Source organism: Triticum dicoccoides, chromosome 2A, assembly GCF_002162155.2.
Source record: "Triticum dicoccoides isolate Atlit2015 ecotype Zavitan chromosome 2A, WEW_v2.0, whole genome shotgun sequence".
Lineage (NCBI taxonomy): Eukaryota > Viridiplantae > Streptophyta > Magnoliopsida > Poales > Poaceae > Triticum > Triticum dicoccoides.
Window position 1 is genome coordinate 564,732,109 of NC_041382.1, and position 19,472 is coordinate 564,751,580.

Below are 19,472 nucleotides of genomic sequence, written 5' to 3' on the forward strand. Positions count from 1 at the left end.
CACTTCCTCTCCCTCCTCCGCTCCAACCCCCTCTCCCTCCCGCCGCTCCCGCTCCTCTCCCTCTTCCGCCTACTCCTTCTCGCCTCCCCTCCCGGCCTCTTCCGCCACACGCCCTCCTCCTTCCTCTCCATGTCCCACCTCCTCCTCCTCCACCGCCTCCCGGACCTCGCTCGCCCGCTCCTCCGCCTCCTAGTCTCCCGACTCGGCCGCTCCTCTCCGCCGCGCCTCCTCCCACTCCTCGTCCCCGCCGCCTCCCCCGGAGACCCCGCCCGTCTCGTCTCCGAACTCGCTGCGGCCTACGCCGACGAGGGCCTCCTCGCCGACGCCTGCTCCCTCGTCCTCCTCGCCCTCCGCGGCGGCACCCGCCTACCGGCGCCCGTGTGCTTCGGCCTCATGAGCCGGCTCCCCACCACTCCCGAAGCATACGCTTTCTACCTGCAGCTGCTTGACGCCGGCATGCCCCCTGAGGTCAGGCAGTTCAACGTGCTGATGCGAGATTTTGTTAGATTTGGAGACCTTGCGAGTGCGCGCAAGGTGTTCGACGAAATGCGAACCAGGAGCGTGCAGCCGACTGTGGTCAGCTTCAACACCTTGATTTCAGGCATGTGTAAAGCGCGCGATCTGGACGGTGCAGACGAGCTGTACAAGGGAATGGCGCAGATGGGTATCACACCTGATGTCTACACTTACAGTGCTCTGATAAAGGGTTTGTCCAGTTCAGGGAGGATCGAGGATGCAACAAAGATGTTTGATGAAATGCGCGAGAGGGGCGTGAAACCGAATGCCATCGTGTTCACAACATTGATCGATGCACATTGCAAGGCTGGGGATGTGAAGGCTGGAATGGAATTGTACCAGGACATGAGGGCAAGGGGTGTGATGCCAGATTTAGTGGCATACAATGCACTATTGAATGGGCTTTGTCGGGCGAGAAATTTTGAGGCTGCCGAATGCATTGTGGAAGAGATGAGGGGCACAGGTCTGAAGCCAGATAAGGTGACTTACACCACACTCATTGATGGTTGCTGCAAGGACGGCAAGCTAGACACGGCGATGGATATTAAGCAGAAAATGGCGGACGAAGAGGTTGCGTTGGATGAGGTGACATATACAGCACTCATCTCCGGGTTGAGCAAGGCACAACGGCCAGTCGATGCCGAGAGGATCCTTGTTGAGATGATGGAAGCTGGTTTGGAGCCCGACAACACGACCTACACCATGGTGATTGACGCCTTCTGTAGGAAAGGCGACGTGAAGACAGGCTTTAAACTACTGAAGGAGATGCAGAACAAGGGTCGAAAACCAGGAGTTGTGACATACAACGTGATTATGAGTGGCCTCTGCAAGCTGGGGCAGCTGAAGAATGCCGACATGCTTCTGAATGCAATGCTCAATATAGGGGTGCCCCCAGATGATATCACATACAACATTCTCTTGGATGGGCAGTGCAAGCATGGAAAAGTTACTGATTCTGAAGAGCTGAAAAGTGCAAAAGGAATGGTGCCAGATTTGGGCGTTTATACTTCACTGATCAGCGAACTTGTCAAGAAGAAACCAGCTAAGAGCTACCACGATAGATAAGGTTTCTGGGTAAAGACATCTTATGAGTACTTCCTCACCGGTAGAGAACCATCGATCTCCGAGATAGAAAAATGCAATATGATTAGGCTCTTCAAGTTTAGGCAGACAAATATTGCTACTCCACTCCTCGATGGGGGATACATACTTCGCAGCGCGGCATGGGGAAAGCCTACATGCTATTCTGTAATTTTACTTCTCTGATTAGTAAATAAATAAGATAGTGGCAGATGTTTACTTGAAAATTGAATTCTGAGGCGCCTTGAGCTTTTTCTTTTAGCAGTATTGGTTGCTTATAGTGTTCAAATGATTCTCCTTGCTCAGGCAACTCTACTCTCTCAGCTTGGGTTGATAGTTCAAAAACCTGCAATCGTCGTAAGGCATATTCTATGATTTTGTTCTAACTCATGGCTTCTTCTATGATTTTGTTCTAACTCATGGCTTCTTCTATCTAAATCTAGTTGTGGTAGAACAGTAACTTTCATAAGTTTACCCCGCAAAAAAATAAGTAACTTCCATAGACCATAAGTTTACCCATAAGAGTCCCAGTCTGCAGCAAAACGTGTGCTTGATATGGTCAGTTATGTTGGTTTCAGTCCAAGATGGACTTTTGTGCTAATTTCACTTTACTTGACATCTCAGTTCAGCTTACATAGAGCTAGTTCGCAAGTATTTTATCCTCGCAACAATTATTCATGACTACATGTAAGGTAAGAGCTCTACTCCATTTTTAGATAAAGGAGGAACAGACTAGCTTCATCTACAACTGATTGCAATGTAATATAATGCATTGTTCAAAGAAGCAAATTCACATCTGTTCTGAATTCATTGCAGGCTAGTGAAAAGTTTGGATACAAGTGCACCCCATAAGATTATCTAGCTTGCACAGCCTTCGCCATCCCGTACGCCGCAGCAGAAGCAACAGCACCAATAATAGTAGTCTGGACAGCGCTAAGGAACGGGCGGTTCCCAGTAAATCGACCCTTGATGTAGCCAAAGAAAAGGAGCGCGAGCAGCGTGACTCCAACTGATGTGAGCATGGCGTCCTGGACAGTGGAGATGAACATGTAGGGCAGGAGAGGGACCAATCCACCGATGATATAAGATAGCGCTATTGTTAAAGCGCTCTGCAAGGCTCTTCTAGGGTCCGGCTTCTCCAATCCGAGCTCAAACCTGAATACATTGCCCCGGTTAGTAAAGCAATCATGCCTATCACGCGCAATATGCTCTTGTTAATTTCTTTACGGTTCTTTGTCAATATCTACATTTTCAGTCTTGACAGCTCTGTTGTAGTATCTACATTTTCAGTATAGTACAATCAGAAACAATACATAGTGCTTCTCAAACAAAAAAAAACAATACATAGTGTCAGTAGCTGCTTGTCATATACCTCATCATGAACTCGAGCCAAGCCTGCGGGTTCCTCCGGAGGCCCTCCACAACAGGGCCATACTCATGCGGTTCGAGCCCGTACTCTGCCATGATATCCCCAATCTCAGCAGCCTCTGAATTATCATTATAAACAAGTCAAAATACAAACGGTGGTTAGGCTGCAAGTTACACACACACTGGGGGAATCTGGTAACTTGTTATCCAGTTATGTCCATGTACCGGTGTCTGGGACGGCAATGATCTCCTCCTGCTCCCTCTTCATCTCCCGCTTGTAGTGATCTGCCTCGCTTTGGGCAGCCAGGTACCTACCCACATGGCACAGTAGCAGATCAGAAAATTTTACAATCATGCATTCGTGGGCACTTTTTGAATTGTAAACAATGTGATCTTGTCTCTCTCCACAGCTTAAAGGGACAAGCATTATTCTCCACTGCCATTTGCGGGCACTTTTTGAATTGAAAAAGTCGTGATGTTAACATAAAGTGTGCTGAAATAGCACGTCGAAGAGGGCCATATGTCCGCGCACTTGTCTATCTCATGGGCTAACTTTTCCCCCAATAAGTTTTGTGGTCGACATGAGGGTAATTTGCAAGTTGCAGTTGAGGCTAAAGTAAAGAACAGACTGTTAGACAGCGACGCGTCTGTGCAATGCAATCTGCGGAAAAATGAGCAGGCGTCCACGATGTAACAAAGCAAGATTCAACACGTACACCTGTCCCATGGTTAATATATGTAGTCATGACTAACTTAATCTAGCTTCATAACATACAACAGTAGCTAGGATGTGCATAACTACAACTGTAGATTCACTGTAAGCAGTACTGCATTCTACTCCATTACAGTTGGACATAATTCTGACAGCAGGAGCTAGAACCATTCTCACTTGCTAGCTTAATCTACTGTTGATATCAATATCTATACCCAATTACCCATACAGATACGGAGAGGCAGGGTACATGCATGATGTATCTCCCTAATCTCTCTCGCCATAGTAAGAACTGCGAGGCAGAGTGCCAGAGTCCATGCGTCTCTGCAAACGCTGACACGCGTCTGTACTACGCGCGATCTGTACTATAGTTAGTTACACGTTAAGTCGTCAGACACGCGTGTTGAGAAAACAATCTGTATCTGTATTGTAACCTCGGTTACTTCGCTAGATGAGCGGCGCGTGATTGAGAAGCAAAGCAGAGGGACTGGAGGGATCGGAAGTTACCCTCCGAGGCCCATGGAGATCGCCCCGGCGGCGACCTCGGCGAGGCCGGCGGTGAGGACGAGCGACGACGGCGCGCTGGCGCCGGAGAGGCCGGCGGCGAGGGCGAAGGGCACGGTGAGGCCGTCGGACACGCCCATGATGACGTCGCGCACCACCTCCCCGGCCGTGAAGTGCCGCTCCCGGTGGCTCGGCGGGCCCTTCTCCAGCATGGGCTGCCGGCCGTCGCCGTGGCCGTCCATCGCCGCCGCTCGCGAGGGCAACAGACAGAATTGAGCCGACAAGCGAGAGAGGTGGACAGGTGGAAGGGAACGGGGGCTGGAGGTGTGGTGCGTTGGACTCCCCGTCTCGTCCTATCTGAATCGCTATTTATAGAGGCGGTGGTTTTACTCTGGGAAAAAAGGGAGGTGGTTTTAGTCGGCATAGCTGGGAAGGCCCAGTACCTGTGGTCTGGGCTCTTGTGTCTACTGGGCCTTCGCTCATAGGCTTAGTAATGGGCCGAGCTGTCAGAAGGCCTGGAGAAAGTTAGGAGTTGGGAAAGTCTTTTCTCAACACAACAAAAAAAGATCTAAAAACACCTCAAAAAAAAGATCTAAAAAAGCCAAAAAAAAGATCTAAAAAAATAGTTGGGAAAGGCAGAAACCAGAACAGAGAACATATAGCAAACACTCTGAACTCTGAAGTCTGAAGTAAAAAAGATGCTAACAGCTTCTGCTTCCACCGATTTATTATTTGAGAAAGAGCACCACGACGAACATAATTGACCGAATGAAGTTCATACGGGATCTAGATCCACAATGATATATTACAATGAACCAAACGAATGGCAATGGAAAAGCTCTTTTTCCCTTATTCATTTCCCCTAAATCTGCTTGGCTTTTAGGCCCCTTCCTGCCTGCCTGATCTCTCAACAATAGTCTCTACTTCCTCTAACTGCTCTGCTTCCTGAATCCTCTACTTCCCCTCGGAGGTCTGCTTCTCAAACTCCTCGACATATCTCGCAAAGTTGAGGATGATTTTCTTGCCTTCAGGGGTGATGATGCTCTCTGGGTGGAACTGAACACCCTGGAAGAGTTACACCGTATCAGTGAGGATCATGTCAAATTGTGCCTAAGCGACAAATAATGTGTGGGGTTGAGAAATACCTGGATATGCGTGTACTTCTTGTGGCGAGCAGCCATGACAAGTCCATCTTCAGTCCATGCCGTGACTTCCAGTTCATCGTGCGGGAAGGTTTCCTCCTCGATGACCAAGCTATGATATCTTGCGGCGGTAAAAGGGCTGTTCATCAAAGTGAGGATCATGTCAAATCAGAAGCTCAATTTGGACAAGTGCCAGACTCAACAAGGAAACAAACATAAACGTTTTCCATGGTTGAAAAAAGCTCCCTCCATTCTGGCATACTATCATCAATACTAACTGAATATGTTGAAAATTCGAATCGCCATTGCATGGCACATGTTACAAAATTTCTCAAGACAAACCTAAGTGCGTCCTCTAAACAGGTAAAATACAGCTCTCAAAAGCACTCCTAGTCATCATAAAAATAAAAGCAAAGGCAATATGTGTGCAGTTCAATGTTTACAATAGCAGTGTCAGTCGACCGTTATGTAGCGGAAGCTAGAACCGAACAATCCATGGTTTACTTAATGGCTGAGAAATCATACTTTGACAAGCCCTCGAATATGGACTTTCCTAGAACTTCGTCATAGTAAACTGGAGAGCTTTTTCCATGCATCACACCAGAAGGAACGCGGATAATCTTCCCTGTATATTCATATAGAAGAAAAAACATCAGCAAGACTGAATAACAGATCATGGAAAACCATGTGTCCATAGAGATAAATCTAACCTCCAAATGCCTCTCCAATGCACTGCAGACCCATGCAAACTCCGAATATTGGGATGGTTGGCCCAAGTTCCAGAACAGTCTGCAATGATATACCTGAATCTTGCGGTTCACCTAAAGAAGAAATATGAATGTTATTCGTAAGGTCAGAAACTTTAAACTGTTCTGAGATTCGGTGAGAGAAACTAACCAGGCCCTGGTGAAATAAGTATTCCTCGTGGTTTCATCCTACATAAGATTAAAGAAAGGAACATCATCAACAAAGTTGTAATATGGTATAACCCCTTTAGTTGGACCAGAATGAAACTAAATTACAATTTAAGAGGTGCTCAGAGAACTATACCTCTTTACCTCCTCTATGGTAAGTTCATCATTACGGTACACCTCAAAATTTAATCCAAGCTCCCCCATATACTGCATCAAACACTCAGTTTCAGCAAGACGTGTTTTCTCATAGCATGTGTTCACGTCATATTAAAATAAAGGTGCGGAAAATAGATTTAACCGTCTCATAAGTACATGCATCTGAAACAGACACCGAACGTAACCAAATAATGCATTCTTGATTCTAATTTGGATCTTTCAGACAAGGGATTCTTCTTAGAAGGTCATATTTTAAATGGAAAATCTTTGAGAATAGATTTCAGAGGATCCAACTTTGTACTCCCTCCGTTCCTAAATATAAGTCTTTTTAGACATTTCAAATGGATTACAACATACGGATGTATGTAGACATACTTTAGAGTGTAGATTCACTCATTTTGCCCCGTGTAGTCACTTGTTGGAATCTCTAAAAAGACTTATATTTAGGAACGGAGGGAGTACTTCTAATGAAAAAACATTCTTGCCACGTTGGTTGCCAAAGGTTATCCTCTGTTGTTAGGATTTATTAGAACAACCGGGCATTAACAGCATATTTAGCAGATTCGTGTTAATTCTCAAATGTAGAAAAATGCTTAGCAGATTCATGTTGCTTCTCAAATGAAGAAATACATTTCTGTAAGACTTCTAAAAGAACAATGTGATAAAACCTCATATAAGGTTAAAATAGCAAGATAAGTTCTTGTACCAGACCATATATAATTCTGAATCCCTAAAACAACAATCCATGCTACGAATGGTATACTTGAGGGCAGTGGAATCCTTTTCTCCTTTTTTAAATGGAAAAGCTACTTTTGACTGGAAAAATTGAACTGACACAACCGAGAATGCGACTTCCGCACGGCAAAAAGGAAAACATGTGAAGAAAAACTGTATGAACACTGAAACTTTCGGATCAACCCACGTACTGACCCCTCTACGCCGGCAAAGATATGGCATACACAGACAGACCAGAAGCAGCCGGAATGCGAATGGGCCAGGAACATGTGAAACCATATATACCTGGCACAGGTTGTAGGTAAAGCTATCATAGTTGTCGATGACGATGATGGGCTGCTTCACCGCGGCCGGTGTTCCGTCACGGTCGGCCACCGGCGCCGCGGCGGCCGGCCCGGCGGCGAGGACCACGGGCGTGACCGCCCTCCTACCCCTGAGGGCCAGCCCACCGTTCTCAGGATCTGCGAGGGGAAAAGCCCAATCAATCTAGGATTCGGCAGATCCGCAATGAAACGGCGGGATAGAAGCAGGGACACGGAGGGATTCGTACGGAGGGTGGCAGGAAGGCGCGCGAAACCGGCGGCGGGGGACGTCGCCCGTGCACGCAGCGCGGCGGCGGTGGTCGCCGGTGACGAGGCGGCGGCGAGGTGGGTGCAGGCCATGCCGGCGAGGAGGGTCCGGAGGCGCGCGGCTCGCGGCTCGCTGGGTTTTTGTCCGTGGCGGGGAAGGGGTCGGGAACGGAACGGGAGAAAGCGAGCTGCGAGCTTGCGGTTATATAGAAGGGAGGGATTTCGGGTTGGATTAGGACGACATCCATTTTCTTCAGCGCGCGCAGTAAGAAATGGAAAGAAATTCAGTCGTGCTTAGTTATGCGCGTAAAACTCTACGGCCCCTACTAACGCCGTGCGTCCGCCGGTCGGCGGCGCTATCTGCCGACGACCGGCGACGTGGTCAGTAGCTCACTTGTGCCCGGCGCCTGCCATGAGGAAGGCGTTGCTTCTGCCGTTTCCGTGTATAATAAAGCAATGAACGCATGCACATGGTCTCGCACTAGGAAACGTCGCTGCCGATCACCGGTGTCTCAGTCGGGGTGGAGGACGCCGGTCCTGCTCCGCCGCGGGGGCGAAGGTGGGTGGGTGGGTAGGTGGGGAGGCGGCTGGCGATGTGGTCCAATGTTGGAATTCAGAATTTTCAGAATCATCGATCTCTAGCGGCGGTCACATGTATACAGGAACCACAACGAACATCAGATGCTAGGCGAAAGCACGACCGGAGGGCATTGTTACTCGTGTGGCAAATTTTAGCCTAGGAGAAAACTACACGCGATCCAAATGCAGCACTGTACGACCTGTGTCTATTATCGCCGGAGCTACGACCGAGTGGGGCATCACTCCCTCCTCTACTGATTGTCTCGAAATAAACAGTGAATCGCCCTCCCCCCGCTCAACGATTTCCTAAATAAAATACTCACTAGCGGGGAATCTCTCGAACTCGGGACAAATAATAATAAATCGAACGTCTACGTCGCATCAGTATGATTTTCTTTTTTTTTAAAAGAAGGATGACCCCGGCCTCTGTATCTGAGAGATGCATACGGCCACTTTATTAATTATTCTCGAAGATCGTATAAAGTATTACAACAATGTGTCTGAATCCACTATCTTGATAACATATGCCGCTACTCCTATCCAATATGATGAAGGGGTGCTAGCTGGGTCACTACCCAAACCACTCACCTAAGCCTAACATCAAAAGCCGGAAGCTGAAACTCATTCGGAAGCCCCAGCCGAGCCACATACCGGGTCTGGGGCACAATCCGGTCAGACGCACTCGTATGTCGTCGCCGCCATCTTCCACATGTCTTCAGATCATATTGAGGCTTCTACCTTTTCTGGCCACTCTGCCATCAACGTCACCATGACGCCAGACAGCGACCTCCTCCTGCGCGAGCCCATTTCCGCGCATCGGACGCCGAGTCTCCACAGCGCCATGCCATCGATCTCCGCCGTCATCAATGTGTGAGATGAAGCACCGCTCCACCATCCCTCCAGTCAGCACTTGCTTCAAAACGATGCCCCCAGAAGGGAAAGCGATAGAACGCCATCATCATCCGATCCGGAAGACCCAGATCTGGGGTTTCCCCCTAAGCACCCCGAGCCTGATGGCGCAGACTGCCGACGATGCCTCGACCATCGGCAATAGCTCCACCAGACTAGCGTCGCCTACGTCGCCGCAGCCTCCAAGATGAAGCTGACCAGAATGCATGTGTCGACACCGAACCGCCACCACTTCCACCGTCGCTTGAGCAGCCCCCGAGCAACGCCTTCAAGAAGGAGCACACCACCGTGGTGTCGTCGTCGCTTGGAACAGGGGGTCTGAGGTTTTCACTTGAGCTCCTGGGAGGGTGGAAAGAAGGAGGTCCTCTCCGAAGCCTCCAACGAGGGAAGCAACACCCAAAGGCACTGCCATCGGAGTGGCCGCCACGCCGGCCAAGAGATTCCCCCGGAACCCTTCCAGCCACCGGAACTGCAAGGCCAGCACCAAATAACGGTGACCGAAGCCACCAAGGGCCGGATCCGCTACAGATCGGAGTAGATCGGGGTTGAGGACGAACATCACCATGGCCATCAACATCCAGCGAGGAACCGCCGCCGCAACCGAAGCCCACCACCTCCCCACCATCCACATGGCCAGGGAAGTGTGGCCCACCTGTCCACGCCGGCGCCGCGTGCCACCAACCAGGGCCGCCGCCATGGATCCGAGGCTCCCCGCCCGAGGAGGAGACGCCTGGATCCCCGCCGCCACCTTCACCAGTACCACGCGGCGGCGCCGGTGAGTACCTCGGGCGGCGGCGGAGAGGGGGGACGCGCAGGGAGGAGGAGTGGATACGAGGGCGTGAAAAGAACGGAGGTGAAGGTCTGTCCTCGCATCAGTATGGTTACTATTATTATTTTTTAAACATAGACAAAGGGCATTTTATATCTAATGTTTATCAAGAAAATCAGTGAGCAACACAAATGAAGGAGAACAACAGAAAAACAACGTGTAAAATGTACAATTACATCAAAAAACATGTTGGTGGTTTTTCCTGCGATTGTTCGCTGTTCGTCGAAGCTTGAAAATACATTGAGCATCATGCAAGTCATTGAAGACCGCAATAACAACTCGCTAACAACGATGTCTACTTAGCCACAGTGGCGTAGCCAGCCCAATAAGCCAGAGTGGTCCATCAATAGAAATATTTACATATGTTTATTTATTTTCAAAAAAATTACTACACTAAATACAAGCTAGCTACGCCACTGCTTAGCCACTAAAGGAACATAGACTAAGTCAACACCCCACACGCGACTACCCCTTCGCCTCTCCTCCAAACAAACATGCGCCGTTGTTGGCGCCGCCGATCTGCCTCGTCTCCTTTGGCTTCAAGGTCAAGGGGAGCGGTGGATCCCGACCCTTGCCGACAGGAGGGTTCCGTTTTTATACGTTTCTTTGAGTTTTGTTAGGGTTTGTGTCCTGCTCACGAAGATGGGACGGCGGCGGTTCCCTAAAGATGGAATAAGATTCTTCCCACCTAACCCCCGTCCCGGTGGTGCTCTAGTATCGTTGGAGGGCATGTGGAGGTGTGTCTCTGGTGTTGGGGAACGTAGTAATTTCAAAAAAATTCCTACGCACACGCAAGATCATGGTGATGCATAGCAAAGAGAGGGGAGAGTGTTGTCTACGTACCCTCGTAGACCGGCAACGGAAGTGTTGACACAACATAGAGAAAGTAGTTGTACGTCTTCCCGATCCGACCGATCCAAGTACCGAAAGTACGGCACCTCCGAGTTCTGCACACGTTCAACTCGGTGACGTCCCTCGAGTTCCGATCCAGCAAAACATTGAGGGAGAGTTTTGTCAGCACGACGGCGTGATGACGGTGATGATGTTCTACCGACGCAGGGCTTCGCCAAAGCACCGCTACGATATGACCAAGGTGGAATATGGTGGAAGGGGGCATTGCACACGGCTAAGGAACGATCACGAGGATCAACTTGTGTGTCATGGGGTGCCCCCTTGCCTCAGTATATAAAGGAGGGAGAGGGGGAGGTGCGGCCGGCCCTATGGGTGCGCCTGGAGGAGTCCTACTCCAACCGGGAGTAGGACTCCCCCCTCTTACCTTGTTGGAAAAGGAAGGAGGAAGGGAGAAAGAGGAAAAGGGGGGCGCCCCCCCCCCTTCCTTGTCCTATTCGGACTAGGGGGAGGGGGCGCGCGGCCTGCCCTGGCCGGCCCTCCTCTTCTCCCTTATGGCCAATGTAGGCCCAATAACCCCCGGGAGGGTTCCGGTAACCCCATGGTACTCCGGTAAAATCCCGATTTCACCCGGAACATTTCTGATATCCAAATATAGGCTTCCAATATATCAATCTTTATGTCTCGACCATTTCGAGACTCCTCGTCATGTCCGTGATCACATCTGGGACTCCAAATCAATTGATTTTTCAAGCATCCCATATGAGAGATCAAAGTACTGAAAGTACTACTTCACAAAGGCGGACAAGACAATGGATTAACATTAGTACTAGTATATGTACTCACTCTCTAAGATCCAACTACCAGTCAGCTGATGTGGAGCCCGTGCACTACTTCGTCTGGAGAAAACCAAGAGCAGCCGTCCGAGGGCCGCCGCCGGCTTGTTCAGCGTGTAGTTCCGCTGCTGCTATGGATTCAGTGTTCAATAATGGCCAAATTGCCGCTCCCAGCGCGCCCTCACAGCAGAGCTTAATCAACATCAACCAAGCTGACTTGCACTGCGCCATCTCCTATTCGGCGGTTTTTTCGGCTACACGTCTTCCAAAATTCCAGCTGCCGCTCCTGGCTCGAACCGTCAGCTGGGTTACCGATTTGTGACTCCTACGTGAGATCGTCTATTGCCTCGCTGCGGTCGACCCCAACGGTCCGCTGGCTTATGCCATATCATAAAAACAAGCTAAGTCACTTTTATATTTAAATTTAATTTTTTTTCCAGTTAATTAAATATATCCGGCACCTTTGAGTTAATCTCGGGGGCTATCGTTTCTTCTCATAAAGTTGAGTCGTAAGGTTACCAAAGAGGACTATTTGCCACGATGCACAGTTCAAACATGGGTGCCCTACATATCAGCGAAATAATTTTACGTTCGTTCTTTACTAAGTCAGATGCAACTCGTAACCGACCAAGTAGTGGGTATGGTATTGTCAATCGACTCTGATGCCTATCATGGACTTTGTCGACCCTGAACATATCATATTCCATGAAAAAAGTCCACGCGAAAGCCTACTTAGTCGAGTCGAACGATTAACAACTTAAACACAAGTTGACAAAGTCATTGAAATTACTATTTAATTTTGTTTTATATATCATGAACGGTGTAATGCATTCATGTGTTTTATTTCAGGAACAAAGAGCCTCAAGACAACTCCTCGAGTCGCCTTGAGCCTCGAGGGCTATCAACCCAGAATTTGTGAAAAAACGAACTTTGTTCGTTACCAAAACACAAGTTCACAGACCCCCAGGTTGTTAAAGGCCTAAACAAACCCGGCGCTCGGGGGCTACAGATGATATACATACTACGGGAGTTGGAAAAAATTCGGAAAGACCTGGCTAGGGAAGACCCAGCTTGGAGACAGAATCCAGCCTCGGAGGACAACCCGACAACATCAACGTCAATGCTTCATGACCCGGCAATCTCTTCATCCACATTTCGGCATCCATTACGTCAACGACCCGGAAAAAAGCTCCACGTTCAAGGAAGACAAAAGCATCAACAAAATCAAGACCTTCCGCCCGACTCTTCGAGTCACCCGAAAGCTCGGGGGCTACCGTCGTGGATATGGGACACGGGTATCCTCATGAAGGTAGGCCGCGGCCCATCATGGGAGGTGGCCCACCAGGCCGACTTAAACAGTTTGAATAAGACCTGGATTGCTACCCGTCTTGTAATAGAAAAGAGACTAGTCCTAATCCTACTAGGACTCTACATGTAGGACGGCCCCTTCAACTTATATAAGGAGGGGCAAGGCTCCCCAAGAAGATTGACAAGTGCCACAAGTTGGACAAGTTAGGTTTAGACAATAGCTCTCGAGATAGAGCACTCTTGTAACCGTGATCATCATCATCAATATCAATGAAGCGGGATGTAGGCTTTTACCTTCACCGTGAGGGGCCGAACCTGGGTAAAACATCGCGTCTCTCGTCCCGCTCAACCCCTCTCAAGCTACCACATAGATGCGTTGGCCTCGCGACTAAGTCCTGACACTAAGGACATCTGCCGTGACAATTCCACGACAACTCTCACTTAGAAAGATATCCCTCTAATCCTCTAAGTGATCACGTGATCCAAATCAACTAAACCATGTCCGATCATCATGTGAGATGGAGTAGTATCAATGGTGAACATCAATATGTTGATCATATCTACTATATGATTCACGCTCGACCTTTCGGTCTCCGTGTTCCGAGGCCATATCTGTTATATGATAGGCTCGTCAAGTTAAACCTGAGTATTCCGCATGTGCAACTGTTTTGCACCCGTTGTATTTGAACGTAGAGCCTATCATACCCGATCATCACGTGGTGTCTCAGCACGAAGAACTTTCGCAACGGTGCATACTCAGGGAGAACACTTATACTTTGATAATTTAGTGGGGGATCATCCTATAATGCTACCGTCAATCAAAGCAAGATAAGATGCATAAAAGATAAACATCACATGCAATCAATATAAGTGATATGATATGGCCATCATCATCTTGTGCTTGTGATCTCCATCTCCGAAGCACCTTCATGATCACCATCGTCACCGGCGCGACACCTTGATCACCATCGTAGCATCGTTGTCGTCTCGCCAATCTTATGCTTCCACGACTATCGCTACCGCTTAGTGATAAAGTAAAGCATTACAGCGCAATTGCATTGCATACAATAAAGCGGCAACCATATGGCTCCTGCCAGTTGCCGATAACTCGGTTACAAAACATGATCATCTCATACAATAAAATTTAGCATCATGTCTTGACCATATCACATCACAACATGCCCTGCAAAAACAAGTTAGACGTCCTCTACTTTGTTGTTGCAAGTTTTACGTGGCTGCTACGGGTTTTAGCAAGAACCGTTCTTACCTACGCATCAAAACCACAACGATAGTTTGTCAAGTTGGTGCTATTTTAACCTTCGCAAGGACCGGGCGTAGCCACACTTGGTTCAACTAAAGTTGGAGAAACTGACACCCGCCAGCCACCTGTGTGCAAAGCACGTCGGTAGAACCAGTCTCGCGTAAGCGTACGCGTAATGTCGGTCTGGGCCGCTTCATCCAACAATACTGCCGAACCAAAGTATGACATGCTGGTAAGCAGTATGACTTATATCGCCCACAACTCACTTGTGTTCTACTCGTGCACAACATCAACGCATAAAACCTAGGCTCGGATGCCACTGTTGGGGAACGTAGTAATTTCAAAAAAATTCCTACGCACACGCAAGATCATGGTGATGCATAGCAACGAGAGGGGAGAGTGTTGTCTACGTACCCTCGTAGACCAGCAAAGGAAGTGTTGACACAACATAGATGAAGTAGTCGTACGTCTTCCCGATCCGACCGATCCAAGTACCGAACGTACGGCACCTCCGAGTTCTGCATACGTTCAACTCGGTGACGTCCCTCGAGTTCCGATCCAGCAAAATGTTGAGGGAGAGTTTCGTCAGCACGACGGCGTGATGATGGTGATGATGTTCTACCGACGCAGGGCTTCGCCTAAGCACCACAACGATATGACCGAGGTGGAATATGGTGGAAGGGGGCACCGCACACGGCTAAGGAACGATCATGAGGATCAACTTGTGTGTCATGGGGTGCCCCCTTGCCTCAGTATATAAAGGAGGGAGAGGGGGAGGTGCGGCCGGCCCTATGGGTGCGCCTGGAGGAGTCCTACTCCAACCAGGAGTAGGGCTCCCCCCTCTTGCCTTGTTGGAAAAGGAAGGAGGAAGGGAGAAAGAGGAAAAGGGGGGCGCCACCCCCCTTCCTTGTCCTATTCAGACTAGGGGGGAGGGGTCGCGCGGCCTGCCCTGGCCGGCCCTCCTCTTCTCCCTTATGGCCCATGTAGGCCCAATAACCCCCGGGGGGGTTCCGGTAACCCCCCGGTACTCCGGTAAAATCCCGATTTCACCCGGAACGTTTCCGATATCCAAATATAGGCTTCCAATATATCAATCTTTATGTCTCGACCATTTCGAGACTCCTCGTCATGTCCGTGATCACATCCGGGACTTCGAACAACCTTCGGTACATCAAAACACAAAAACCCTAATTACGATCGTCACCAAACTTTAAGCGTGCGGACCCTACGGGTTTGATAACTATGTAGACATGACCGAGACATGTCTCCGGTCAATAACCAATAGCAGAACCTGGATGCTCATATTGGCTCCTACATATTCTACAAAGATCTTTATCGGTCATACCGCATAACAACATACATTGTTCCCTTTGTCATCGGTATGTTACTTGCCCGAGATTCGATCGTCGGTATCTCAATACCTAGTTCAATCTTGTTACCGGCAAGTCTCTTTACTCGTTCCGTAATACATCATCCTGCAACTAACTTATTAGTTGCAATGCTTGCAAGGCTTGAGTGATGTGCATTACCGAGAGGGCCCAGAGATACCTCTCCGACAATCGGAGTGACAAATCCTAATCTCGAAATACGCCAACCCAACAAGTACCTTTGGAGACACCTGTAGAGAACCTTTATAATCACCCAGTTACGTTGTGACGTTTGGTAGCACACAAAGTGTTCCTCCGGTAAACGGGAGTTGCATAATCTCATAGTCATAGGAACATGTATAAGTTATGAAGAAAGCAATAGCAACAAACTAAACGATCAAGTGCTAAGCTAACGGAATGGGTCAAGTCAATCACATCATTCTCCTAATGATGTGATCCCGTTAATCAAATGACAACTCATGTATATGGTTAGGAAACATAACCATCTTTGATTAACGAGCTAGTCAAGTAGAGGCATACTAGTGACTCTCTGTTTTTGTCTATGTATTCACACATGTATTATGTTTCCGGTTAATAAAATTCTAGCATGAATAATAAACATTTATCATGATATAAGGAAATAAACAATAACTTTATTATTGCCTCTAGGGCATATTTCCTTCATCTGGCAGATCTCACGGGGTCCGGTCCGTGGTTGCCTTTGGTGGATCCGCTCGGATCCAGTCTTCACCAACGTGTCTTCAGGTTGGATCATTTTGATCTACGCTTCTCTTCATGGGCAACTGTTGTTGCTTCAGTGAGAGGTGGCCTTAGCACGAAGACTTCTCGACTATCTATTCCAACAAGTTCTGCCCAGCTCCCGTGTGGGAGGGGTGATGACAGTGACATTTCTTCAGCTCGCTTCAGTGCTTGTAGTCATCGCTAGGTGGTCTATGAATCTGGATGTAATTTTTATTATTTTAGTATTCATTGTACTGTCATGATTGATGATGAATAAGCCGTAAGTTTTCTAACAAAAAGAAAGAGAACACCCCACACAACTTAGGTTAGCAATGCTTCACTATCAATCCAAAGGGTTGCACAAATCGAATCTTGTTGCAGAACTAAATAAATGAAGAGGATAAAGATGTCGCGTCAATAACCAGCCAACTGATTCTTTTGATGAACACACCAACTATCAAAATCCAAAGAGAACTAATATATCTATCAACACGTACTTTGAAACAGGCTTTCGCTTCGCTTTATATTAATAAAATTGTGCATCCAAATGATGCAAGATATTGAGAAAATACAGAAGCCAGTCAAAAGAAAACAAAACAAAACAAGTAGAGAGTGCTAGAACACACTAGGGTGTACTACTAAACGTCTCCAACAAGACACCGGGAGAAGAACATGAGACCCGTCGACGCGTCCGAGGAACACCCCCACTCATCAACAATTCCCCCAAGAGGGTCACGACGTGAAACCGCCACCGTCATCGTGTCAACCGTGGCAAACACTAGTTTTCACCCTGAGTGTCAGTAGGTAAGGTGTGACGCCCCGAGACCGATGTGCCAGGTGTCTCCCAGTTATTCGCTGTTGTTGCCTTGTCTTTGCTTGCATGTCATGCATCTCATATCATGTCATCATGTGCATTGCATTTGCATACATGTTTGTCTCATGCATCCGAGCATTTTCCCCGTTGTCCGTTTTGCAATCCGGCGCTCCTATGTCACCCGGTGTCCCTTTCTACCTCTTTTCGTGTGCGGGTGTTAAACATTTTTGGATTGGACCGAGACTTTTCATGCGGCCTTGGCTTACTACCGGTAGACCGCCTGTCAATTTGAGTGCCATTTGGATTTCGTTTGATACTCCAATGGTTAACCGAGGGACCAAAAAGGCCTCGTGTGTGTTGCAGCCCAACACCCCTTCAAAGTGGCCCAAAACCCACCTAAACCTCCTCCATCATCTCGGTCGTTCGATCACGATCACGTGACCGAAAACAACACCTCATTTGGACTCTCCTAGCTCCCTCTACCTATAAATATGTGCACCCCGTCAAAATTCACGGACGAAACCCTAGCGTCTTCCTCCTCGCGCCGCCGGACATGTCCAACCGCGCGGGACATGTCCAACCTCCACGTCGCCCCGGCCAATCAGGGCTTGCCACGTCATCACCGCCGCCTCCCGCGCCAACCCCGCCGTGCCACGTGTCCACGCCGCCTCCCACCATCACGCCGGCCACCCGGGGCCCAGATTCGGCCCGCCCCGGGGCCGAATCGGGCCACGCCGGGCTCTCCCTCCACCGCCGCTCGCCCCGGTTGTCCAAAGTCGCGCCGCTGCCACGGTCTTCGCTGGTGCCCAAGCTATCCGCCGGCGGCGAGCCTCTCCGTGCCAACCGCGCGCCCCACGCCGAGCGTCGCCGCCGTGCGCCGCCCGCCTCTGCCTGTCTCCGCCCTCCTCCGCGCCGTCCTCGCCGGCGACGAGCTCGCCGGAGACGACGCCGTCGCCACCCGGGTCCTCTCTGCCTCGAACCCGACCCGGTCCACTCTGCCTCTGCGACCCAGATCCGGCCGTTGACTTTTTCGCGGGGTAAAAATCTCTCAAAGTCCCAGATCTGAATAATTTCTAGCATTTTTCCTCACATCACAACTCCCTCATTGTAGCTCTGATTCATGCGTGTAGCATATCAAAATGTTCGCCTCGGCGAGTACATCATTTCATCTCATTGCATCATTTTCATTTGAGCTCATCTTGATGCCCGAAATGATGTTGGAAGAGGGCTATGTGAGGAATTTGTCCGATCTGTTTCAGCAAATGGCATTTTGTCATTTTTGCCATGATTAATGTGTGCATGCTATGATCCCGAGCTCTACATGTGTTTTGTTATATGCCATGCCATCTTTGCAGAGGTGCTTGCCATGTATTTTTGTGATATTTGTGGTGACTAGCACAAGCTTGCAAAGTAGCGTAATCGGTAACGCTGTTTTCAGGGACTTAGAATTTCACTAAGTCCTTGTCCTGATTTTGTTGTTATGCCATATGTTCATGTTGTTTCCTAGTGATCCGTGCCTCTTTTGAGGATGATCAGTAAGGGGGTTTTGTTAACATTGTGGTGCTCTATCCATCCATGTATTTGTTTGCAATTATGGAGCACCCTATCTTGAGTCAATCGAGATCTACTTTTGCTATAAAGTGAATCCTGGCAAATTGTTGACATGTTTAGCGATTTTGTCGAGGATGTTGCTATTGATCTGTGCATGCTATGTTGTTGTTCTTGCCATGTATAGCTTCTATGCCATGTATTCTTGATGGATGTATGCTTAGTTTGTCATGCCATGCTCTGCAGTTAGTGCATCGAGCTCGCAAACATGCCTACTCGTTAACTGATTTGCATGCTCCAGTTTTTCACCAAGTCTGAATCTGTTTATGTTTTTGCCATGTTCACATGCTTGCAATCGTATTTTCTGATCCCTTTTGGCTCAAGGTCACTAAGGGACTTTTGTTAAGTGTTTTGAGTAGCTTCATGCCATGCCTTGCCTTGCCATGTTAAGTTCCTGTAGCATGTACTTTTCATGCTCTAAAATGTGCTTCCTGATGATAAATTCTAGACTTGTGTTAATTTCACTAAGTCTGAAACCTGTTATCATTTGCACTTTTGCCATGCTTGTTTGAGCTTGCTATTGAGTGAATTAGCCGTAGCTCACTATTCATCTTTTGTCAAGCATCTTGAGTGGATTCTTGCCATGTATTTTTTTGACATGTTTGAGTGTTGTAGCATATTTATCTTGATGCATTTAGATGGCTACTTGCTGTTAATCGCAAACCGGTGCCATAT

General features: G+C 48.5%; 3 protein-coding genes across 3 annotated transcripts; 1 reads left to right on the plus strand and 2 right to left on the minus strand.

Annotated features, from left to right (window-relative positions):
• Nucleotides 1–129: 129 nt before the first annotated feature.
• Nucleotides 130–2,021, plus strand: LOC119357956 (putative pentatricopeptide repeat-containing protein At1g09680). Its single transcript, XM_037624707.1, has one exon. The coding sequence runs from the start codon at nucleotides 130–132 to the stop codon at nucleotides 1,579–1,581; it is 1,452 nt and encodes a 483-aa protein (XP_037480604.1). The 3' UTR covers nucleotides 1,582–2,021.
• A 263-nt stretch (nucleotides 2,022–2,284) lies between these two features.
• Nucleotides 2,285–5,037, minus strand: LOC119357957 (vacuolar iron transporter 1-like). The gene is made up of 5 exons (XM_037624708.1): nucleotides 4,990–5,037; nucleotides 4,184–4,533; nucleotides 3,190–3,275; nucleotides 2,969–3,083; nucleotides 2,285–2,751 (listed from the first exon to the last, which is right to left on the minus strand). Exons 1-5 carry the CDS (start codon nucleotides 5,035–5,037, stop codon nucleotides 2,451–2,453), a joined length of 900 nt encoding a protein of 299 aa, XP_037480605.1. The 3' UTR covers nucleotides 2,285–2,450.
• Nucleotides 4,866–7,872, minus strand: LOC119355401 (anthranilate synthase beta subunit 1, chloroplastic-like). Its single transcript, XM_037622204.1, has 8 exons — nucleotides 7,678–7,872; nucleotides 7,413–7,588; nucleotides 6,373–6,443; nucleotides 6,220–6,257; nucleotides 6,033–6,143; nucleotides 5,848–5,947; nucleotides 5,326–5,461; nucleotides 4,866–5,245 (listed from the first exon to the last, which is right to left on the minus strand). The coding sequence occupies exons 1-8, from the start codon at nucleotides 7,787–7,789 to the stop codon at nucleotides 5,135–5,137; spliced, it is 855 nt and encodes a 284-aa protein (XP_037478101.1). The 5' UTR covers nucleotides 7,790–7,872; the 3' UTR covers nucleotides 4,866–5,134.
• Nucleotides 7,873–19,472: the final 11,600 nt, after the last annotated feature.

What these genes read in the sequence shown, in the direction of transcription:
- LOC119357956 (XM_037624707.1), top strand. Translation starts at nt 130, where the DNA reads ATGTCCCACCTCCTCCTCCTCCACCGCCTCCCGGACCTCGCTCGCCCG.
- LOC119355401 (XM_037622204.1), bottom strand. Translation starts at nt 7,789, where the DNA reads ATGGCCTGCACCCACCTCGCCGCCGCCTCGTCACCGGCGACCACCGCC. An exon ending in TTACCTACAACCTGTGCCAG is followed by an intron (nt 6,444 to 7,412) that starts GTATATATGGTT and finishes TGTTTGATGCAG; the next exon opens with TATATGGGGGAGCTTGGATT. An exon ending in ACTTATTTCACCAGGGCCTG is followed by an intron (nt 6,144 to 6,219) that starts GTTAGTTTCTCT and finishes TTTCTTCTTTAG; the next exon opens with GTGAACCGCAAGATTCAGGT.
- LOC119357957 (XM_037624708.1), bottom strand. Translation starts at nt 5,037, where the DNA reads ATGAATAAGGGAAAAAGAGCTTTTCCATTGCCATTCGTTTGGTTCATT. An exon ending in TGCCATTCGTTTGGTTCATT is followed by an intron (nt 4,534 to 4,989) that starts GTAATATATCAT and finishes CGATTCAGATAG; the next exon opens with GACGAGACGGGGAGTCCAAC. An exon ending in ATCTCCATGGGCCTCGGAGG is followed by an intron (nt 3,276 to 4,183) that starts GTAACTTCCGAT and finishes CCATGTGGGTAG; the next exon opens with GTACCTGGCTGCCCAAAGCG.